The sequence below is a fragment of the Camellia sinensis genome, chromosome 8 (assembly GCF_055761805.1).
Source record: "Camellia sinensis isolate YWXY chromosome 8, ASM5576180v1, whole genome shotgun sequence".
In the NCBI taxonomy this organism is placed as follows: Eukaryota; Viridiplantae; Streptophyta; class Magnoliopsida; order Ericales; family Theaceae; genus Camellia; species Camellia sinensis.
In genome coordinates, this window is record NC_138968.1 from 130,311,256 (window position 1) to 130,336,403 (window position 25,148).

A 25,148-nucleotide genomic window follows, 5' to 3' on the forward strand; every position below is an offset into this window, starting at 1 on the left:
CTTGGCATTAATGATGGCCTCTAGGAAGTTAGCACATTACTTTCATGCACATACGATTGTGGTGCTAATCGCATTTCCGTTAAAAGCCTTGTTTGAGCGGGCAGACTTCTTCGGTCGAATCTTGAAGTGGGCGGTCGAATTGGGGCAGTTCAACATCAAGTTTCAACCTAGGACCACCATCAAGGCCCAGGCATTGGCAGACTTCATCGCAGAATTTTCACTCGAAACTCACCCGGTTTGCCCAGTAGACCTTACCGGCGCAACTAGGCCGAAGGGGGTAGGCACCACGAAAATTGCGTAGCCAACTCCCACTCCGGTCCAAGTCAACCACCTTCACAAGCCTGCAATGGAAGGCAATGTGGAATTGGCGCGCCAGAACACAAATCCAACACTTGAAGAACAACCACCTCTTGGCAATGCACTGATGGATTTGGGAATAACAAGACAACCTGTTGGATTCAAGATCACATCGCCAAGGGGGTGAAGACATGCAAATTGCAATCATCAATGGCGTGCTCGACGTAGACATAGCCGAGCAGCCGAGCAACTCAGGACACCTAGTCCTTCGAAAGTCCCAAGACCCCGCAGAATGTTGGAAGCTTTTTATTGGCGAGATGTGAAAACTTTTCGTTGATGGCACTTTAAACAGACATGGAGCCGGACTAGGCATAGTCTTGATCTCACCCGACGGATTGACCATCGAACATTCCATTACACTCGGATTCCCTATGTCTAACAATGAAGCCGAGTACGAAGCACTACTAGCCGGACTGAAAAGTGCTCTTCAACTGCAAGTATCCAAATTAATGGTGTATAGCGACTCCCAGCTCGTTGTAAAGTATCAAGAGAGTACAAAGCCAGGATGACCGAATGACCAAGTATTAAACTTTGGTGAAAGAGCAACTCAAGAAATTCCAAGCCATAAGAGTTAAACAAATTGGCCGAGAAGGTAATGGCTGGGCAGATGAATTGGCTAGTTTGTCTTCCATGGCCAACAAATAAACTCCCAGCCCTTTCTTAATTGAATTCCTTTCAAGACCCAACATCGAAAACTCAGAACAGACGAAAGTTCTTTGCGCTGAGCTAGGTCCTTCTTGGATGGACCCCATCATCTTCTTCTTGAAAGAAAGAATTCTGTCGACCGACAAGAAAAAGACAAACAAGGTCCAGATGAAGTCCGAGCAATTTTGGCTCTCCCCATCCGGGCTTTGTATAAGAAGTCCTTCACTAGCCCCCACCTTAAGTGCGTTCACACGAGCAAGGTGTCGTCTTTTTGTTCGAAATCCATGAAGGGATGTATGACAGCCACATTGGGAGAAGATCTTTAGCCTACTACGTTATCTCACAAGGATATTGGTGGCCGTGCATGCAGGCCGATGCACAGAAGTATGTGAGAAAATATGAGAAGTGCCAAAAGCTCAACCATCAAATTCATCAGCCAACTAGAGAACTCCTCCCTCTTACAAGCCCTTGGTCGTTCGCAATATGGGGACTAGACATAGTAGGACCTCTCCCAACTGCGCCAGGCAACCGCAAGTTCTTCATAAAGGCGACAGACTACTTCACCAAATGGGTAGAAGCTGAGCCCTTAGCGACGATCAAAGAAAATGATGTGAAGAAGTTTGTCTGGCAAAATATAATAACACGGTTTGGTGTTCCCAAGGCTTTAATCTCTGATAATGGCACCCAATTTGATAGAAGGTTGTTCAGAGAATTCTGTGTGGAGCTAAAGATAGAGTTCTACAACTCGACACTGGCCTATCCTCAATCGAATGGCCAAGCCGAAGCGTCGAACAAGACCATTCTAGATAGGCTAAAGAAGAGGTTGGAAAAAAACCAAAGAAAAATGGGTCGAAGGGCTCCCGAATATCCTCTGGGCTTGCCGAACAACACTGCAATGCTCAACCGGGGAGACGCCTTTCGCTTTGGCATATGGCATGGAGGCGGTCATCCCATTAGAGATCGGCATACCCACCATCCGCAGTGAAAATTTGGAGCCGAACTTGAACGTCGAAGCCATCGCCCTGGAGTTGGACCTTACAGAAGAATGCCGAGAAAAGGCACTGATCCATATCGCAGCATACCAACAAGAACTGTCCAAGAAGTATAACAAAACAGTTCACCCCAGACAATTCAAGGTTGGGGATTGGGTTTTAAGAAAGGTGATGGGCAATACTCTTGTGCCGGGTGAAGGAAAGCTAGGGGTAAATTGGGAAGGGCCTTACAAGATAATCGATTTGGCGAGCAAAAGGGCATATCATCTACAGGATCTAGAAGGCCAAGCTATACCTCGACCATGGAACGTAGCCAATCTGAAATTGTATTATTTTTAGTTTAAACTTGTAATGTAATTTTTGCAGAGGGCGGTAATACCCCATTTCCAGTGTAATTCTTTCAATCACGTTGAGAATTTATGAAATCGGTATATAATGGAAACTTAGACATTTTATCATGATTAGTGGACCACAATGTACAAGAGGCAATTGCCTCATAGCCGAGGTGACTCTGCCCGACCAGTAGAGTTGATGAATTGTTCAACTCCAGACTTTTAGCCGAAGAAAATTTGCCCGTCTAAAAGAGTTGATGGTTTGTTCAACTCCAAGTTTTTGGCCGAGGTGTTTTGCCCAGCTAAATAAGTTAATGACTTGTTCAACCCCAAGTTTTTAGCTGAGGTGTTTTGCCCGGCTAAATAAGTTGATAACCTGTTCAACCCCAAGTTTTAAGCTGAGGTGTTTTGCCCGACTAAATGGGTTGATAATTTGTTCAACTCTAAGTTTTCAGCCGAGGTGTTTTTCCCGGCTAAATGAGTTGATGATTTGTTCAACTCCAAGTTCTTAGCCGAGTCGTTTTGCTCGACCGAAGGAGTTGATGACTTGTCCAACTCCACCGGCTAAAGCATTTGATGACTTATTCAACTCCAAGCTGTAGCCGGGGTATTTGCACGGCTAAAAGATTTCATGTATCGTCGAGGTGCCTTGCCCGATTATATGAATAGATGCTTTGTTCAAGAATATTGCACGGTTGGAAAGAATGAACACAATGTAATAGCGAGTCACAAAAATTGCATAACTTTTTCATTGATTAGGGATTGCAAATACAGGAGTTAGGGCTAGTTGCCCGGTTACAAACAGTTCAAAAGAAAAAAAAATGAAAATACAAGGCTAAGCTAAAGGAGGGGGGAGAGATTAGCGAAGGCGTCTCCAGTTCCGGCGCTGGTTTTCTCAAGATCAACCACGGCAGCCGCTTCGCAGTGCTCCTTTTGACTGGTCGCATTTTGGCCGCCTCCTTCCTCGGCTTCTTCCTTGGCATCCTCATCGGCCTTCTCTTGCAACGAATTGAAAACGTTGTTAGCATATGGCACCATGTAGACCGGCAGGAAGGCAAGAGGAGGAGAGGCGAACACCTCAGTTTCAGATCCCTAACCAAGTCGCTCACAAGCCGCCTTCCAACTGGACTTGAAGAAGATGTCCTTGGTGGCTTCAACTTGCTTAGCGTAGCTCTCCTCAGCCTCCTTGAAGCCGAGATTATTGGCCTCGTCCACGTCTTTCTGTCTCACCTTCTTCACATCCTCTAGCTTGGCCTTCCGGGCGTCTCGCTCTTACTTGGCCCTGTCGAGCTGTCTGAGGAGCCTCGTGTTGTTAGCATTCGCAATCTCGAGCGAAGCTTTAGTTTGGCCCAACTCGACCGAGACATTCTTCCGGGCAGCATTTAGGTCGGTCACTTTTTGCCGCAAATTGATAATGCGGTCCATGACGAGATGTTGTTTTTGAATAGCCTGCAAGAAATCAAAAGTTAGCCTAAGCAAGCAACAAACTGAGCAAACAATTAGCAAAATTTCGAATTTGAAAATCTTACCCTCGTTATTGATTTCACTGCGGACTTGACAAGCCAGGTGTCTGGAACATGTTCGGTCCCTACCATATCCTCTGGTAGTAGTAAGGACTTGGAGAGATCGAAGGCAAGTAGATGCTCCTTATCCCCCTTCACAGAAGCATTAGCCGGGATGGGACCTCCTCGGGATTTCAACCTCGGCTGCCATGCCGAAACCGACTTGACTTCGGTCACCACGTGCTCAGCATTGAGTTTGACCTCCAACTCAACTGAGGGATCAATCGAGTGGGCCCGTTTACTAGTCCGGCGCTTCTAGGCGTTTGGAACGGCCGTGGAAGCCAAGGTAATCACAGTCCCTGAGCTTTAGCCAGCGGTCGATGTAGGACATGGATTGCTCGATAGCTCGGTGGAAGTGGCGGTGATTAAGTTCTTAATTCGACTCTTCTTTGCCGTTTCTTACTCCTCTATCAACCAAATTAAGGGCATGTGAGGCAAAGTTGGGTCAGGTGGAGGAGAAGGCACCCAAAGGAAGTTGGTAACCTTGCTCTTCTGTGGTGCTGAATATCGGTAGCTCGGTACGTAGCCAAGAAGCTTATGGCAATCTCGGTGCCAATATCTTAATGCGGCCCTGATCGCCTCTTCGTTTGGATGAAGATAATTGGCTTATAACTCTTCGATAACTGCAAAAGGAAGGTAATTAGCTCGGTACAATGAATATTGACAAAGTGAATTAACTAGGAAGCTTGGCTTACAAGAAGCACCGAAGTTCTTGCTAATGTACCAACCGGGCACGTCAGCTATCTCATAGTTACCGAACACCCAGAAAAAGTCATCATCATGTATGTCCTTGTTCGATGTACCGGTTACTAGACGTTCTCTGCCCAGTCATATTTTCAAATAATAGTTGTAGCCATCTTTCGTACGACTGAGCATATATTGACGCAAAATTTTGACTAAACCCAACTGTAATCCTAGTCGATTGTTTAGCTTGGCCACTCCGTTTATGATCTTATAAGTGTTGGTCGATACATGTGTGGGAGCTAGCTCGGTGCATCTCAAAAATTCACAAATCAATGGTTGCATGGGAAAATGCAGCCCCCCCCCCTCGATTATACTCAGCATGGTAAATGGGGCAAGACTCCAATCTGCCCTATGGGTCTATGTCCTCCTCACTGAGCTCTAAATGTACATCGGCTAGGACACCATATTCCTCTTGAAATGCGGCCAAAGCGACCGACGTGTTTATAAGGAAACGATAGCGCCCCATAATAGGCCAGATCGATTTTTCTCAGCAAAGTTGAGTTGTGCACGATGGTTGCTCGGTCTTTGAGAGCCCTTGTGTTAGTGTGCCTGGCCTCCTAGGATTCTGCAATTAAAAACCAAGTATAAGTGATAACTCGATCGCACAAATGAGCTGGAGTTTAGCTCAGTCACTATGGGTGCAGTGGCACTTTGGTCGCCCGAGCGAACCAGATATTAGCCTGGTCGAGCGACCTAATGCATCTACTAGCTCAATTTTCTTCCCCCTAAGTTCTGCGAACAAGAAACTTGCTGGGCCATGTCATGATTTTGGATCAAATAGAGGTTTGTAGCCTGGTCTGTCCCAGATTCCCACATGTTCATCACAGAAGATGATGAACAGTGTCGGAGACGAGGGACGAAGATACTTTTCGACATCAAAATGGGTCAAAACCCTAACCTAATCCAGTTTTTGGTAATGTCTGGTTGTTTTAATCTTCCTCAATGGACGGATATGTGAGTTATAGTTCAAGAACACGAAGAACAAGAAGAAAGAGAAAGTGTAGCAGGGGAACATGAAGAACACACCAAATGAGGGCCACAATCAACGCTCCAATCGGAAGAAAGTACTCGACAACGACGACAAGACCGAATCCGCTCGAGGGAATGCTCCAATTCGAGTACAGTGAACAGAAATTGGAGATTGGATGCTCTGACTTGCTGGGTCGTTTGAGAAGAAGATGAATAGTAGAGGTTGAGATATGAAGAGATGTGCGATATATGGGTATGAGTTGTATAAGCACCAAAATTTGAATCTAAGGAGACAACACATAGCAGCTGGATAGCAGTACGAGGCTAATCAGTGAACGCCGCGTGTCTATGATGAGACCGGTGCCAGTCTCGAAAAGATAGGCTGAAAACCCAAATCATTAACTGGGCAAGCTATATGACCGAGCGTGCTAACTAGCACGGTTAAAGGTGGTGAACCGACCTGGGAACACGGGTTCTTAGGTGTGAAGCCAGGCAGATGACGATCGAGCAAAGAAATAAGCTCGGCTACTGAATGTAATCCTGGTCATGTTAGCGCAAACGGAATTAAGGGTCAATTAAGAGGGAGATTCATAGCCTGCTATAAGTTGAGCTAGTTTGGGCCTTAGTTGAGGCATGTGCTCCGAAAAAACAAGCCCACACGATCGAGCGAGATTTGAGCACGGTCAGGCGCATGGCATGTGTTAGGGCGGGATATCAGCCTAGTCTTGCCAAGTGAGTTTGAGGTACTGGCATGACTCAGAAATGTGCGCTGTGTGAGTCCGACGGAGTTCGTCCACAGAAGACTAGATGCAACCGAACAGGAGCTCAGTCGTGACCGTGGAGCTCAGTTGAGCTAATACTCAGGCCTAGCCGACAAGGCCAGATCGGTAGAGCAGTCCTGAAGGAAGGGCATGGCGTCGCGCTAAGCATAGCTCGGTAGTAAACGCTATGCAGCGCACTGAGGCCGCGAAAAGAAGATTTCGTCGTCTGCACGCGTTAATACCGTTTGGTGATTTCATCATTTGATGTTTAGCTGTATTAGCGCTGACACGTAGGAGAACATAAAAGAAGAGCAGGTCCACGCATCCAAATGGGGATGGACGCAAAGACGCGTGCAAAAACTATATAAACGGTGTTGTGCCTCCATACACAGGCCTGGAAAATCTTGTGATCAGAGCTCACCTACCACTTTGTCTCCTCTCTTTCTCTCTTTTTCTCTTCCTTGCTACGAGTGCTAACTTGACCGTCGGAGAGGGTTTTCAGCAACACACCCATCGGGTAGCTCACCGTCGTTGTGTTCTCAACTTATTCGAAGTGAAGTTTGGACACGAAGAGTACGAACAGCGACGAATATTTGCTCCATGTACATATATATAGTAAATCTCATAAATATGATATAATTACATTATTTTTTTAGAAATAGTAAAACAAATGTATATAATGTCTGTATTGAGATGATAATATCATTTTTTATCCATAATACTAGCAGCACGATTGATGGTAAAGGAACAAAATGTTAGGAAAACTTAAACCTTGAGGGAGCAAAGTGTTTATCTGACAATTTTCTTGTGACAAAAAAATAAAAATAATATGTATGTATTAATAATATAAAAAGAAGAAAAAAAACTAACATTGTCATATTGGTCAATGAATCAATTGTTATGCAAGAAATGTATTTTGTAATGAGTCAACTACGAACACCACATGAAATATCCTAATTTCATTATTTATTTACAATGGTAGTGGAAACGAAGCATAGGACCCTCATTATTATGAACAAAGAATAAAATTTTGATGTTTTAATTAGTAGGAGGGTAGTACTATCTTTAATAAAAGAAATAGTACGAGGGGAGTCATTGTTTTGTAATTTGTAAATTAAAATATGCAACAGTACTGCCTACATATGGATGGAAAACACATGTTCCTTCTAAGTTCTAGCACAGAAACTTTTCAATGAAATTACAAAGTTACTACCAAAAGCTACCTAAATACAAACATAAAATGATTACATGAATCTACTGTTTTTTTCCTTTGCAAACAGGCTAGGGATTGAAATGAAAAACAAATTCCCTGACCAACTTCAAACCCTGAACTCAACAAGCATACTGACAAAACTTTCCAATCTGCTGTGCATGAAATAAACCATAAAAAATGAAAAAAATACAAAACAAAAAACAAAATATAGGCAAAACTAAAATCTTGGAATCCATAACTAATACCGTTTCCCAAGAATTATGCCAATGATCACGGACACCAGGGCCACGCCTAACATGAACTTCAAGGTCATGATGGGAGAACCCTCAGTGGATTGAGTATGGGTCCCCGAGGACAGTATTTCTGCAGATGCAGCTTCTAGTTTTTTCTTACTCTTCCGTTTTGATGGAGTTGAAATTGTTGATCCAATATCTCTAGATTTCAATTCAATTGGACTGCCTCCACCATCATTCTGCAATACAATATGTTTCAGTTTAGATTTCGACTGAAGAACTAATCTCAAATGTAAGACTGATTTAAAACGGATATAGAAACATCATTAACAAGTTCGGCAGCATTCTACTAGATGATGGCTGGTATTATTTTTGTTATGCATTAATGACAAACTCATTTATCTCAGGATGCAATCTTTTTTTCCCATAATTAAAATATAAAAGGTCCATTCACCTATCTATCCTCGTCTCCAACTCAGCAAATGACGATGGATTTGCCAAAATCCACCATGTTGCTGCATGGTCCTGTGAATGGCCGATATGTAAACATGCCAATCAAGCCTCTTGCTTATATTGAAATAATGCTCCTTCTCACCAAAGTTTTATAAAGGCGAATGCAAAATGCAAGGCGTTTTACCCCTCATGAGGCAAGATGTAAGCCTCAAGGCTTCAAGGCACAAGCATTTCAAATTTCAATTTTTATATGTAGCAAATAAATAAAATATTTTTAAAATACCAAAAACTATTAAAAATTAAATATAAAGGTCAAAATGACATTCTTAGTTTCAGTTATTGAGCTTCTCACTTGAGCTTTAGCTTTGTATTTACGTATTTATTTTTGGTTGGTCATTTACTTGATTTTTCTCATTTAATATAATTACAAAAGAGGATTTATATATATATATATTTAAATCATGTATTAGACCAAGTTTAACAACCCAAACAAGCATTCCATATGTATACTCTTCGTATGTTTATACACAAAAGGCATATGCGAGAGCCTTCCGAGAGCGTTGCCTAAAATCAAAACCTTGATACGTATTGCATGAGTCATGCCTCAAGGTGAGCATCAATAAAGTCTTTTAAAACTTTGCTTTTCACCACTCATTCATTATAGACCCTCAATAGAGTTCACTTCCACAGTTGGATCTAACTCCTACTCTAGTAGAGATGATAACATAGATTATGGTGTAGACTCTACAAGACGAGCTAGCGGAGATTTTAATATATATATATATATATATGAACTATTATATGACATAAATCAGAGATGACATTTATAATAAATAATTGAATGTAATGAAAGCACATGTAGATGTGCATGCAGACACGTATCTATGTTCACACAATTAAGGACAAAACAGACCTTTTCTTTGGATTTAGTCTCAGCTAGCTGCAATTTCTGCTCAAGCACTTTCACTTGCTCTTCTAGAAGTATGACCACTTTGTTCTTAGCTTCAAGCTCTTCAAAGGAATGCTTCAAAGCAGCTTCTCTTTCAAAGTCCTTTTGAGAATCTGCTTCTCTCTGTTCAATTGGAAATAGAAATCAAGAACAGTTCTTCAACGACTTCACAAATCCAGTTTCTTTATCCAAAAAATTAAAAGATAAATGAAAGGCAGTAATATTTTCACAAGGCACATACCTGAGATTGTACTTTCTCCTCTTCAAGCGTAAGCTGCTCGGTCAAACTTTCTATCAATTTCTTTGAAGATGAAAGCTGTTCCAGTGTTTCATCCTTCTCAGCAACAGTTGTGCCTTGTAGATCCTTTAATTTGGACTCATATGTGGCCAGCTCCTGAGTAAGCTTTAAATTCAAGTCAGCCAGCCCTTCTCTCTCTTTCTCAAATTGACCTGACTTGTTTTGCATCTCTTCAATGATGCCTTCCAAATCCTTCAATTTCAATAGGGTTTGTTCAAGCTCCATTTTTCGAGTTTCTGCGACACCAACTGCTTCATGAGCCTGTTCTTCATACATTTTTACCTGGCTTTGGAGTGCATTTAGCTTAGCAGTAAAATCTCCAGCTTCTAAATCTCTCTGACTAAATTTCTGAATGGCTGCTTCTAACTCTCTTTCAGCCTCTGAAATCCGGGCTTCAGCTACCAAGAGAAGTTCAGATGCTTTTGTGTGCTGCTCTGTTAATTCAGTAATGGTATTCATGTGAGAAGCCAGTTGCTGAGCAGCAGCTTCCTTTTCAGCATAAGCAGAGTTCAGTAATTCTTGAAGCTCATTAACGTTGCTTTTGAGCTGTGTATTTGTCTCAATTAACAGTTCATTCTCTGAGAAAAACTGTGCAGCTTTATCTTCTGCCTCTGAAATCTTTCGTTTGAGTTCCTCATTAGTCATCTCGGAAGAGGCAAATTTCATTGAAATCTGATCCAATTCTTCCTTCACAAATGCCGATCTTTCAGCTGCTTCGGATATTTGCTCCTCATAAGCCTTTACTTGATTTTCAAGAAGCTTTAGTTTCTCATAGAGTGACTTAGCCTCTGAATCTCTGGTGGTGAAATTTGCAGTTGCTTCTTGGAGTTTCAACTCTGTATCCCTGGTTAAAGATTCATGTAATGATTCAAGCTCCGAGTTTCTCACAGCAGTTTGCTCTAATACTGTACCTAGATGCTCTAGTTGCTCTTCAGCAGACTTCAGCTTCACCATAATCTCACTTTCCCTCATCCCAGCAGCTTTAAAGTCATTTTCAATGCTTCCCAATTTCTGTTGAGTCAGATCCAATTCATTCCGCAAAGCTTCAAGGAGGGTCTCAGTTTCAGCCAACTTCTCACTGGAATTTCTCACTGCATCTTCTAAATTTTTCTTCTCGTCTGTCATTACATTTAAGCAATCAGTCAATGCTCTTTCCTTTTCATTGGCCGTTTGTAGCACAACCTCAAGGTTTGATGCTTTTGATTGGAATGCTTCAAGTTCCAGTTTAACTTCTGAGATTTTATCAAAGTGTTCCTTGGATTCAGCTTCTGCATCCCCACATTTCTTTTCTAACATGCTTATTTGTTCTTCAAGCTCCTGGATTCTGCATTTCTCTGCTTCAAGCAACAGTTCCATCTCACTAACCTTTTTGTCCGCATCATCTGATTTTGAACGAGACATCTGGATTAAATCTTCTAGTTCAAGGCTACGCTGATGTGTCGTAGTGGCTCGACCTTCATGTTCAGCACATTTTTCTGCAACATTCTTCAATTCCAGCTCCAGCTCGGAAATGAGTGAAGAGGACTGCTTCAAGGCAGACTCCAGATAAGTAATCTTATCCTCGTATTCTCGTATTTGGCCACTCAGCTGTTTCTTTTCTTCCTCCATCTCTTGTAGCATGGCACTTAGCTTCTCGCTGGAATTTCTTAATGCGTCTTCTAAATTTTTCTTCCCATCTGTTGTTTCATTTAAGCAATCAGTCAATGCTCTTTCCTTTTCATTGGCCATTTGTAGTGCAACCTCAAGGTTTGATGCTTTTGATTGGAATACTTCAAGTTCCATTTGAACTTCTGAGATTTTCTCAAAGTGTTCAACTTCCGCATCCCCGTATTTCTTTTCTAACATGCTTATTTGTTCTTCAAGCTCCTGGATTTTGGATTTCTCTGCTTCGAGCAGCAGTTCCATCTCACTTACCTTTTTGCCCGCATTGTCTGCCTTTGAATGAGACATCTGGATTAAATCTTCTAGTTCAAGGCTGCGCTGATGTGTTGTATTGGCTCGACCCTCATGTTCAGCACATTTTTCTGCAACATTCTTCAATTCCAGCTCCAGCTCGGAAATGTGTGAAGAGGACTGGTTCAAGGCAGACTCCAGATGAGTAATCTTCTCCTCATATTCTTGTATTTGGCCACTCAGCTGGTTCTTTTCTTCCTCCATCTCTTGTAGTGTGGCACTCAGCTTCTCACCAGAATTTCTCAATGCATCTTCTAAAGTTTTCTTCTCATCCGTCGTTTCATTTAAGCAATCAGTCAATTCTCTTTCCTTTTCATTGGCCATTTGTAGTGCAACCTCAAGGTTTGATGCTTTTGAATGGAATGCTTCAAGTTCCATTTGAACTTCTGAGATTTTGTCGAAGTGTTCAGCTTCTGCATCCCCGTATTTCTTTTCTAACATTCTTATTTGTTCTTCAAGCTCCTGGATTCTGGATTTCTCAGCTTCGAGCAACAGTTCCATCTCGCTTACCTTTTTGCCCGCATCATCTGCCTTTGAATGAGACATCTGGATTAAATCTTCTAGTTCGAGGCTGCGCTGATGTGTTGTATTGGCTCGGCCCTCATGTTCAGCACATTTTTCTGCAACATTTTTCAATTCCAGCTCCAGCTCAGAATTGCGTGACGAGGACTGGTTCAAGGCGGACTCCAATTGAGTTACCTTATCCTCATATTCTTGTATTTTGTTACTCAGCTGTTTCTTTTCTTCCTCGATCTCTCTCAGTGTGGCACTTAGCTTCTCACTGGAATTTCTCAATGCGTCTTCTAAATTTTTCTTCTCATCTGTTGTTTCATTTAAGCAACCAGTCAGTGCTCTTTCCTTTTCGTTGGCCATTTGTAGCGCAACCTCAAGGTTTGATGCTTTTGATTGGAATGCTTCAAGTTCCAGCTTAACTTCTGAGATTTTATCAAAGTGTTCCTTGGATTCAGCTTCTGCATCTCCACATTTCTTTTCTAACATGCTTACTTGTTCTTCAAGCTCCTGGATTCTGGATTTCTCTTCTTCGAGCAACAGTTCCATCTCACTTAACTTTTTGCCCGCATCGTCTGCCTTTGAACGAGACATCTGGATTAAATCTTCTAGTTCGAGGCTGCGCTGATGTGTTGTATTGGCTCGGCCCTCATGTTCAGCACACTTTTCAGCAACATTCTTCAATCCAAGCTCCAGCTCGGAATTGCGGGAAGAGGACAGGTTCAAGGCAGACTCCAGATGAGTAATCTTATCCTCATATTCTTGTATTTGGCCACTTAGCTGTTTCTTTTCTTCCTCGATCTCTTGTAGTGTGGCACTTAGTTCAGAAATTTTTTCAGAAAACTCTCTCAGTTCTCTTTGAGCGTCATTGCTCTTAAGTTCCACCAGATTTATCTGCTGTTCGAGCTCTGCATTTCTCTGCTCTGCAGCTATAAAATGTGTCTCAAGCTCTCTCAGTTGTGATTTAGCTTCTTCTGCTGTTGCATTTGAAGCTTGTATTATATCTTCGAGCTCAAGATTCTTTTGTTGAGCAGTTGCTGCTGCATATCCAGATTCGTGATGGAGCTCTTCAAGAGATTTTAACTTCTGTTCCAGCTCAGCAATATTTAACAAAGCCTGAGACCGGAGAGAATCTGCTTTACAAAAGTTCTCATCAGACAATTGCAACTTCATCTCAAGATCATTGCATAACTCCTTCATCAAACCTGCATTACTGGTTAGCTCAGCCACAGCAGCTTCAAGAGATTCTTTTTCTTCGGTTACTTTGGACAGCTCCACCTGTATCATTGAAACCTGTGTTTCCTTTGAATTCACTTCCTCCTGCAACTTCAATTTGATTTCTTCCAACTCCGACTCCTTAACTTGAAAATCTTCTTTTGTTGAAGAGAACAATTTCTCTAGTGCTGAGATATCTTCCTTTAACTGACATTCGGAAGCCTTTCTCAAATCTACTTCTTGGGTCAGTTCTTGTACAAGAGCTTCCTTTGAAGCAAGCCTCTGCTCCATTTCCAGCACTTGTAATTTTGAAAGCTCCAACTCTCCTTGAACCATTGAAAGCTCGACTGTGGTACTCTTGAGTGATTCTTCAACCTTCTGGTTTTCAGCAACCTTCTTATAGAGGCTCTTGAGTTCTTCCTGCAGGGAAGCCATCTGATCTTCCATTTCTTTCGCACTTGACTTTGACAGTTCAAGCAATCTTTCAAACTCTAAGGCCCTTTTTGTCTCAGATTCAGCATACGAACCACTTTGCCTATGCAACTCCTCAAACTTGCTTGCTTCACCTGAGGAAATTTGCAACTCTTGTTCAAACTCCTGCATCTTCTTTCTAGAGCTTTCAAGCTCAAGGCTGAGACTTTCAAATGCTTCCTTCACGTTGACCAGCTCCTTGTGCTTTGCATCTTGAGCTTGCAATGCATCTTGCAAGCCAATAAGCTGTAGATTGTATCTCTCCTCAGCTTCCGTGATCTGTTCCTGCAGTTTCTTGTGATTAAGTTCGAGTTCTTCATAACTCTTTCCACTTTCCTCCAGCTTCTTCTTTGTAATCGAGACTTCATCCTTCAGCTGGGAATTCTCAGATTCAGAATGCTTTAGAGCTCCGGCTACTCTTTCCAATTCAAGCTCAAGTTCTTTCACCTTTTCTTGGGTTTCTAGAAATTCTCTGCTAACGGAGGAATTGCTTGAGCTCCGTTCAACAGAAGACTTCTCGTCCACAGCAGGTGGTGTTTCAGCATCATTACGTAAACCATCCTTCACATCTAAGGATTCCTTCTCTACTTTTATAAATTCTCCCTCAAAGGCAGTTTCTTCCTCTTCTTTCATACCTTCTTTTGAAAATTGGTTCAAGTTGCCATCGGTTATCTGCAATAAAATTTTCAACATCATATAGCAAAAATCATGAGAACTATCTGGTAGAACTTGTTCCTTCAAAACACAAGGGACAAAAAATACCATAAAAATCAATAAAAATAAGAAATGTGCCAGGTTACTACCGAAAATTTAGATTCTTGCTAATTGTATAACATATACGAAATAGAATGCAAACAGAAATTTCATACAGAAATCGCATCCAGAATGATGTGGCAATGACGTTATCAAATTATGATCCCAAGTGCTGGTTTTACCCTTTTTACTTGATGGAATCACAATTTTTTTTTTTTCAATCAGCTGATGGAATCACAATTAGGCACATCATTTTGTATATGAAATTTTATTTTATTTCTTGATCAGCAACAAAAGGAATTTTATTAAAAGAAAAAAAGAAGGTACAATCAATAGGACAAGAAGTCCACCACAAAAACCCAAAGAACAAAGGAAAACAAAGCAACAGACCTACACATCACCAATGCTCTCCAATCTGATGAGATGAGATGAAAAGGAAAGGAATCCCTCTAAATGGAGAGGACACCGATACCCAAAATGAAGCCAAGCAGTAAATTATATCCCACAACAACTCAATATCCTCAAACATGTCTTCAAAATCCTAGCATTCTGTATATGAATTTTGTACAAACAGCCACAAACTCTTATCAAGAAAGGGGAGACTGGATTTTGTCACCCTATCAACACAACCAACTCCTGCAATTACTTGGCAATTAAAGATTCTTATCGCAACATGCTGTGTGGCATTTAAAACAAGTATTTTGTTTTCAGGTATGCTTGTTTAGTATGAACACATTAAAGATATATGGACATTATTTATTTATTTTCAATATTTTACAGCCATCATTGTGAGGGCTCTATTTTCTTCACAGCTCTCCAGTCTAGCAGGTGGATATTTTGTTTTCAAATGTCGTAGGACAGCACCTAAAATTATTCTAATTCCGCAATGAATATAAAAATGCCCCAAGTCATTGATTAGTACTCAGATTGATATGCTCTGCAGACATGGAAAATGATAATCCTCCTTTCATTAGAGTAGCTGAGACTATTGAGCCTACATCGAAGGAAGAGTTCTAAAAAAATATATTTGTCTGCATTTATGCACTATTAAGTTGCAATCAATGAAGTAGGCCAATAGTGATGATAATAAAGAATTACTCTTGTTATTTGACATTTCATCGTTGTGGCAAGAGGACAAAGGACTTCGCTATGTGGCAGCACAACATCCATCCATAAATATGGGCCACATTTTATCAAGGATAATTTTCATATTCCCTCACAGCAGTTTTATTCCAGGACAAATGGAGAGAGAGAGAGAGAGAGAGCATATAGATACCTTAGTCGAATCAGCATTGCTGTCTGTCTTTTGAACTACATTCATCACCGGTGTCACTGAACTTGCTTGCAACTCTTCTTCCATACCTCAATGAATTGCACCTTATAGAATTTTCCTTGCAAATCTGACCAAAAACATCAATGCATAACTAGATCAAGAAGGAGAAAATTTAGGCTATTATAAGTGGCGAAAGGGATTTTCATTTTTATAAATGGGACAAGCTTAAAGATTAGATCGAACCTAATAATTTCAACTTTTCAAGATAGTTAATAATAATGATTAATGATGATGATGATGATGACGATGATGATGATGATGATAACAACAACAATAATAATATTAACAAAGTGAACTTCCTTATAATTGACATGATACTCTCCTTATCCAGATCTACTGGTTGGGAGTGATTTTAGTGTATAAACCAAATCAAACTAAGTCTTGTGTCCCACTAAACAACATGAATTATTTTTTGCTATTTTGGTCTATCAAGGGTTATATGCTCAGTTAAATTAACTAAAATCATACATATGTGAGTGGCAAATGCAACAATTCCTAAGGAAATCATGACAAAAGGAGCAGTATCAAAAGCAAATATTTGGTGTAACAGTGATACGTGTGGTTGTATCACCAATCAGTGATAAATCTCACATTACGGTAGTAGAGATGACATACATGGGTTAGTGGAAGACAACGGGTGTCCGTCCAAATCCATTTGCGATTTTCTATTGATGGGTGATACCACATAGTGTCACCATCACATTCAATATTTGTCATACCTTTGGAAATGGCTTGTCTTTATCATAACCTACCCTACCTACCCAAGTGAACCCCACAGATGTGTTGTGTGTAGAAAATCATTAACTTGGGGCCTTAAATTTCTTGCTACACAAATTGATGTACAAAACATGTTGATTGGTTTGGCGACAACCTTCTTTTTGGGAATTTTCCCCTTTTTTAATCTTTTTTTTAATAATTTTTTAGATAACATAATTTTTTTAAAATTTAATCAGTTCTTAGATTCAGTCTAATAGTTCATAAAATTTAATATAGTAATGTTTCTTAAAAAATACACAGAGACGAAAAAACTACTTAAAATAGCCTAAAAAACCCAAATTAAAAGTCGTTTCCTAACAAGAATATGTGTTCACTTGATGTAAAGAGTTGCATCATAGTAGTCCAAGACAAAGTCATTATTTGTGCTTAAGAAAATTAAAACAATCTCAAAAAAGGAAAAAGAAAAAAGAAAATTCTTATGTTTCTATTTACTTTTGGATAGATAAGATATCATAACTTAGTTCTGGGGCAATCTTAGGAAAAATGACTTTTGTCATAGTAAGATACAACAATCTGATGCATAAAAAACATTAAAATAGCCTAAAACCCAAATTAAAAGTTGTTTCCTAACAAGAATATGTGTTCACCTGATGTGAAGAGTTGTATCGTAGTAGTCCAAGACAGAGACATTATTTGTGCTTAAGAAAAATAAAACAATCTCAAAAAAGAAAAAGGAAAATTCTAATGTTTTTATTTACTTTTGGATAGATAAGACATCATAACTTAGTTCTGGGGCAATCTTAGCAAAATTGACTTTTGTCATAGTAAGATACGACAATACGACGTATAAAAAAATTTAACTTGTGTTGGCACTGGCAAATAGCCCAAGTTCCAAAAGATGCACAAATTGATATTTGTTGTATATATAGACATATTTATAGTATGAAAAAGTTTATATACACAAAATTAAACCACAAAAGAAATATTAAGAACATAAATATTATGATGATAGAGCCCATCAAAGGTGTCCTCATTAGTTGTATCCTTATTAGTTTCACCAAAAGTGAATCCCATCTTGACCTACACATTTGTGACATTTTTATGTGGTTTGATTATATGTGCTAGACTTATCCTTACAGTATTTTTTAACAGATTGTGGGAGGAATTAGGAGGTGCTTGGGTGACGCCCACAAGGGATAGGCAGGCACTGGCCTTACATGTCATCTTCATTCTGTGCTCTATTTGGCTAGTTTGTCAAACCACATCAACAACAGCTTGGTCTTAGTTGTAGTGAGTCACTATAGTAATTTTGTTACAGTTACTGAAGGTTTTATTTTTAATACACTCGAATGTATAACAAAATTTTCAAACAAAACAAGCTTAAATACCCTTTTAGTAATATTGCTAAACTATTTCACATTTTTTTTATATAAATGTTCAATGTCAACGTACAATTTTTATATATTATTGGAGAAAAAATGGATTGAGACCCAATGAATTTATTTTGGACTAATCAAAATTTATTTATCTATTTATTGATTTTGTCAAAGTCTAGTTTACAACAAATCATATTATAATTCCTAGAAAAATGTCAGAATGACAAATCTGTGACAGGTAATTATTTTACAAATTTTCTAATTTCCATTTTTGTATGGCGTGATTTTCTTATTGCTTTGTGTTAAAGAATTCATTATGATGATGATGCATGAAATGAAGACGTTACTAAATTGATAGAGACCAAAATTAATCCGATAAAAAAGAAAATAAATGTCAAGTAGATCCATTTGAGTGGACAAATTGCATCCCCAAGGAGGAAATGAAAAGCAAAGAAACAGAGTGATAAAGACAAATGAATGAATTTACGACTTCTTGAAGGCTAAATTTAATTAGGATGTGAAAAATACAAGAAAAAAAAAAAATAATAAAAAATAAAAAATTCCAGTATTTCTTTAGCATGAGAATGATGAAAAATGCAAGAAAGTTACTATTTTGTAAAACCCATATCAAAATAGCTTTCTCAGCTTCTGTCAAAAAGTGTAGGCAGGTTTATTTTCTCATGAAAGTAGCTAACCTTGTTTCAAAATTTTCATCTTAACAAATGCATATTAGAAAATTTTTCTTTCACTTTTCTTTCTTTCATGTGACTTTCATTTTCCACCATATTTTTCACTGTAATCAAATGGACACTAACATTAAACACACACAAATATATATATATATATAACTAGAATGGTAGTGGTTAAGAATGGATTGTCACTTGTAAACGCATGATATTTGACTATTTTTCTTTTTCTTTTCTTTTCTTTTTTTTTTTTTTAAGTTTCCTTCCTATTGACTTCTCACCAAATAATTTACAGAGAGATGGGATGGAAATGATTTTTTTTTTTTTTTTAGATGGTGGATGGAAATGAATTTAGATTCTTAGAAGTTTGTTTATATTATGTATAAAACACTAGCCAATATTTGTTAAACAACACTAACTGTAACCCTCAATTATGCCATATTGGAAAAAAAATTTAATTGTTAGATTTATTCAAGTTTTAGGCTCAACTATGCCATGCCATGTAAGACATTTTTTCAAAAATTGACATGTTTTATTATAGGACTGGACTGGAGGGTGCTTTCCAGGCTCTTGAGACCCACCACGAGTCCCGTTTTAATGTTTTGAACATTCATTTCATAGGATCCTTCGTATATATGATCCACACACAAAATTAAGTCAATTCAATAATCATATCCTATTCAATTTATCAGGTTTGCCACAAAAACAAACAAATGGTCTATTTTAAAAAATACATTTGTCATTCAATTTTTTGGACACAAATGCAATAAATTTAATAGATTACGATTATCGATTGACCCAATTTTTAAAAAATAATATACACAAAAAAACATACAAAATAAAATTCGTATTATTTAAACGAACCCGCAGTGGATCCCCACGGCCCGGTCAGGGACAGCCCACTATGACAAGAGTAAATCCAACTCCTTTATTATATATATTTAGTCGACTTGGAAAAGAAAAAAAAAACACTAAAAGAAGATTAAAAAAAATAAAGCAATATAGATCAAAAGTTGATGAACAACATTACGAAGAATACAATGAAGTTTCTGTGAAGAAAATCGACCGATCAGATTCAGATCAAACAGTTTTTTACAAGAAACAAATGGATCAGACAAACTGAGTAGAAACAAATTAAAAATTAAGCACTCCATCTTGATTCCTACTAATTTACAAGAACAAACAGAGGTAACAAAATTTAAAAAAAAAAAAAAAAAAACACCAAATCATCGATCACAGAAAGATCAGCAGCACAACTAATAATCTATCACAAGATCTTCACCCCAAAAGATCAGTAGTGATCCATAAAAAAGAATCGAAATTCGTGAACGAAGCAGATCGATCAAAGTTATTACGTACTTTGTCATTCACACAAACAAAAAAGAACAACGGCAACACATAAGAATCAAAATAAATAAGCTCTCTATCACAGCAATGAATAAGCATCAACATCAAATCTGAAATAGTAGTACAAGCACTACATATATATAAGAAACAGAAAGCAAGGCAGATTACTTACTTGCTTTTGTCTGAGAGAGAGACGAATTATTTAGCTTTTTTTGAATCGCTTTTTGGGCTTAATTATTGTTTAGTTTGTGTATCTTCTTCTTCAAAACACAGAATTCCCGAAATTGAATCGAAAAAACTTAGAGAGAGAAAATAGAGAGATTCTTTTTTGATTGGTGTGTCGTATAAATAGGAATATGTAATGAATGAGTTGTGTATATATTTTGATTTTGATATACTGGTGTCTGGAAAATGTCTGTGTCACTGGGAGTGGCGATGTGGGGCTTTGGGCGGGGCCCTGTAACAGCCAATTGGAACAATATTTCTGTTCGAACGCTGCCGCCCTTTCTCAGCCCTGCTTCAACCTTTGCCACTCTACTTTTGTTTATTTACGAGATTTAACCTCAACTTCACAGTTTAGTCCTCTTTGATTTTTTAATTAAAATGTGGCAGTGAAAAATAATCAATTATGCCCCGCACGTACCGCAGATGATTAGGAGAGGGGTTTTAAGTTGCTGTTAATATAGTATTTAGGGGTCATTTTGGAAGATCGGTTAAAAGTTAAAAATTAATTTTTAATTAATTTTAGATTATATTATTTCTCATATAAAATAATAAAAAAGGTTTAAAAAGTTAATTTTTAATTATTTTCTCAAAACACTCTTTAGTATGAGTTCGATTCTCTTTCACTGTGCAAGTTCTAACTTAATTGAAGCTTGTGTTAGGGATCAATACAAGATTATAGTCTCTCGTCTAAAATGAACAATAAGATATTTTAATGATCTCGACACGAATGTTACCTTAGACTTGCGGGTGGATGCGAGAATTTGCCTATAACAAAAAAAATGAATGAAAATTGATTTTTTTACATTTTGCCAAAAAAAATGTATAAAAGTTTCGTTGAATAAGGAAGAATTTTTTTTTTTTTAAATGATTTGAAAATTTGTTATGTGCTTTTTTATGTTTTTTTTATAATTTTTTAACTAAAATATTGAGTTGTCAAATTGTGCCTAACAAAATTTATAAAGAGCCATTATTTTTATTTTATTTTTGAGACCAAAGTACACAAACATGTTGATAATTATCAATATTACAATTAACTCCATTATTATACGAAAATTACTGGCTCTTCTAATTATCCTCAGCATTTAACTATGATCATGTTTGGGAACTTGGTTATTGTAGTTGACTTTTTAACTATTTAACCTGACTAAAAAAATCATATTTAGAATGAAAGTTGTCATTTTTTGTAGTTGATTTGATAATTGTGAGATAAAGTGAAATAATTATAGTTTGGATGCGATATTTTGTCTTATTGATTATTTTAGTCTATTTTATTTTATTGACTATTTTAACCTATTTTGTCTATATTGACTATTTTTGCCAAAAAAATCATATCCCAAACAGGGCCTATGTTACAAGAGTATAAAAAAAGACAAAATAAACTCAAAATTTTAAATCTAAAAAAACAAATTATGTTTAAAAACTTTAAAACAAAATAGAAGGTCCTCCCACTAATTTTTCAACACTAAACTCACTAAAATCGCAACTTAGCTTTCTTTATCCTAACATTTTAACAAACACCAAGGCTTATCCCAATAACTAGCTCAATGGAATGGTTATAGTAAGTAGGGGTGAGTAGCGAATATTCCGATCTACTTAAATTGATCGAACCGAATCGATCTGTCGCATTTTGGATGAATGCGTGATGACAAACGGACGGTTGCGAATTAATTTTTTTTTCAATCCACTTAGTTTTGGACAGATGGCGAATTTGAGGTTCTTTTGGCCACAATCAAACCGTCAAACTGCGACTACCCCTAATATCTTGTCAAATTTTGTGTTTTTAATTTGTTTAGATATTCTGTTTGTATTTTCAATTAAGAAATTTTTTTAGATATTCTATTGTATTTTCATTTTATTTTCAATTTGGAAATCCTTTTATCAAATGACAAGTGTTAATATTTGATATTTTCATGTAAAAAATATAATACATAATTTTGTCATTTTTTTTAAAAATCAAATTAAATAATTTTTGAATAAAAAAGATAATGAAATAATTTTGATAATGCATAGTTTTCTTATATGTATTTATATTTGGTATTTGATAATTTACTTGATAATCTTTTGGTTATGTTGAGTTGGATTGTTATCCACCAAAAAAATATTAACAAGTTGTTGTATTATATTCAAAATATGTAAAAGTTTAAACCACTAAACCGATTTGCATCTATCTACCAATTCGCCAATCCACTCAATCCACTCAATCCACATCCGTCAATTCAGCGAACGAATGCGGATTGATTTTTTCCAATCTACTAATCCGGTGGGCAGATGGTAGATTGGAGGTTCTCTAGTTGCAACCAAACCGCAAACACCCCTAATGATAAGAGAAAATGAAAAATAAGACATCGCTGTCTTCAATTTGATGTGCACCATGGAGCTAAGGTTTGACCAAAAAACCAATTTTCAATTCAAAGTGTTGCAAGGATCGACATTTAATTCAATGTTTATCTATATATGTACCAAAGTGTTACAAGGACCAAAAAATCACTATCGCGAATTACTTTGAATTGTGAGAGGGTAATTTGTAAGAAAATTTGGCCGAGCTAGGAAAGTCTTCTTTGGAAGTTGGGCCGCGCAATGGGCCGAAATAAGGGCTGGTGTAGCTCGGTCTTAGGCCAAGAAGACATCTCGTATTACGGATTTGGGCCGAACTATGGGCTGAGGTGTTTGGGCTTCACAAGTTGGACCTCGTCCTTGTTAGTTCAGTCAGAGACTGCTGCAGTTAGCTTGGTCTAAACAGACAAAACCAAGGTATCAGTGGGAGGAGAATCGAGCTAAAGGATAGCTTTGCAGGGCGTCATCACAGAGTCAAGACTGACAGTGGTACTTAAAGTATCACCGAGCCGAAATAACTTGGTTGACCGCAATGTCAGCTGAGGTAAAGATGTCAACCGAGGTAAAGAAGGTAACATCAATGGCGAGGGCCGAGCTGTGTATAGCTCGATAGGGTGGCATTCGATAGATTGGCTTTCGATCACACGGTCTGAATGGCAGGGGACCAAGATAAGGCAGTTCGGTTAGAAATGTATAACCGAGGTAAAGGGTCCAGCCATCTCATTTGGCTTGCAGTGATGAGACTCCTAGTAGGACTTTGCTAAGGAGAGTTAGAGTCCTACTGGGATTGTGCAAACCATCTCACTTGGTTGGTGGTGAGTAGGAGTGTGACTCCTAGAAGGACTCTGCTAAGGAGAGTAAAGTCCTACTAGGATTGTATAAAACCATCTCACTTGGTTGGTAGTGAGTAGGGTGTGTGATTCCTAGAAGGACTCTCATAGGGAGAGTTGGAATCCTACTAGGAATGTGCCAAGCAAAGTCTATAAAAGCTCATGACCAGACCTCTGTACAGGTATCCCAATTCTTACTCTAAAATACACAGAGCTTATTGTCTATTGTCTAGTTGCTGACTTAGGCATCGGAGGGGTTTCCGGCACACACCTGCCGGTTACCTCACGTTTGTGTTTTCAGGTGGCAAAGCAACGTTGTTTGGAGGAGTGCAAACTTGATCAACAAGATCGTACGAGAAGAATTATTTCGTACTCGTACAAATTGCACAATGGAACTTGCAAGAAACTTGCCATGCTTCCTAATGCCAATTTGGGTTGCAATAGTGGTGATAGTGGTTAAAGATGAGATCCGGTAGTGAAATAAGTGAATTGAAATGGTAATAATGGGGATTAGAATGAATGTTGAAAATGGAATTAGTGGCAATGAGGGTTGTGGTAGAAGAGATGCAAAGAGAGATATGGGTATCATTCAAAATAAATTTGGAAGCGGTGGTACTAAAAAAGTGAGGGTTGGAAGTAACAATATTAGGGGTTTGTAGTTGGAGGCCACTGGTAGTAAAATATGAGGCGCCAACCTTAGGGGGGTAATGATCGTAAAATTTTGATCTTTAATTAATTATATTTGAGATTCTAATATGTTATTTAATCCATTTATCAATTAATTAAATTTTGTCACTTATTTAAACGATACACACAAGCAACTTTTTGCTCCAGCTTGAGAGTAAAAGACTCTCTAGGTTCAATATTTGATTTTTATGCGTTGGGAGCTACTATTCTTATTCTATTTTTTTTTAAATACATTTATTTTTTTGTCCTTATTATATATAAAAATGAGTATATTTTGAGAAAAATACAGTGAGAATAGTAACTATGTATAATAAAGACAAAGAACTGGATGTATTTAGAGTAAAGTTAAGTATGAATAGCGGCTCCCTATGTATTAATATCATTAAAATAAAACATTTTACTAGTAACAATGATTAAATTTGGGTAATTGTGTATAAGAGGCCCTAAAGTTTCATAATTCCACAGCAGTCAATTTTTTGGACAAATTTGTAATTAAACAAAGTCCCACTTACCATTATGACCACGAGATGGATGATTTTCTCTTGCCCTTTCATGCGACTCTATTTCCTTTCTGAAAACTTTGTCTAACATTTGCGTAATAGTTGGATCTTGACATAATTATGACAATGTGTGTGTTTGGGGAGGAATTTTTTTTTTTCAAATTATTTGATTTTTTGATTATTTTAATAGGTTATTTTAGTTTTTGTGTTTGGAAAGTTAGATTAAATTTTTTAGTTGATTGTTGTATTAAAAAATGTGTTTGAAATAATATGTAAGATTGAAATGATAAATTTGCTCCTAATCTTATTTTTTCTAAAATTGATCGATAGGGATAAAATCGTCATTTAACTATCTGAAGCCTACACTATATTAGTGACAATGTAGGCTGTCTGTGTTGCTGGACAGCCGTTGCTTTTCCATTTTTTTTTTTTTTTTAAAGTAAATCGGTTAAGCGGGGCAATTTGAGGTTAAAAGGCTTTTTTGTAATTTAAGGCTAAAATAGCCGATCTAAAAGGTTCCCAAATACTGCCAATGTTTGCTCGAATGAATGTACTAATGATATTTATATAAGGGTCCAGTTTGTCTCAAGTTGAGATTAAGATTGGACCCGTCCAGTTCGCCCTATAGGGTCCATTTTTGGACCCGTTTTTTATAATCCGAACCGTTTAATATGTAGAACTCGTTGAGTACTACATGCCTGTA

General features: G+C 38.0%; 1 protein-coding gene and 1 long non-coding RNA gene across 3 annotated transcripts; both read right to left on the reverse strand.

Moving 5' to 3' along the window:
• Positions 1-3,047: 3,047 nt before the first annotated feature.
• LOC145797119 (uncharacterized) lies at positions 3,048-5,381 on the reverse strand. The gene is made up of 2 exons (XR_014338208.1): positions 3,856-5,381; positions 3,048-3,775 (listed from the first exon to the last, which is right to left on the reverse strand). It is a non-coding gene; the product is annotated as an uncharacterized LOC145797119 (long non-coding RNA).
• Positions 5,382-7,457: 2,076 nt separating this feature from the next.
• On the reverse strand, positions 7,458-20,346 carry LOC114304920 (uncharacterized). 2 transcript variants are annotated; one of them, XM_028250064.2, is made up of 5 exons: positions 20,042-20,346; positions 15,687-15,810; positions 9,452-14,329; positions 9,175-9,333; positions 7,458-8,047 (listed from the first exon to the last, which is right to left on the reverse strand). In XM_028250064.2, the coding sequence occupies exons 2-5, from the start codon at positions 15,768-15,770 to the stop codon at positions 7,814-7,816; spliced, it is 5,355 nt and encodes a 1,784-aa protein (XP_028105865.2). In that variant the 5' UTR covers positions 15,771-15,810; positions 20,042-20,346; the 3' UTR covers positions 7,458-7,813. The 2 variants fall into 2 exon arrangements, with proteins under 2 accessions (XP_028105865.2, XP_082739598.1); XM_082883472.1 differs by having other exon boundaries at positions 14,801-15,810; positions 20,042-20,225.
• Between the last annotated feature and the right edge of the window lie 4,802 nt (positions 20,347-25,148).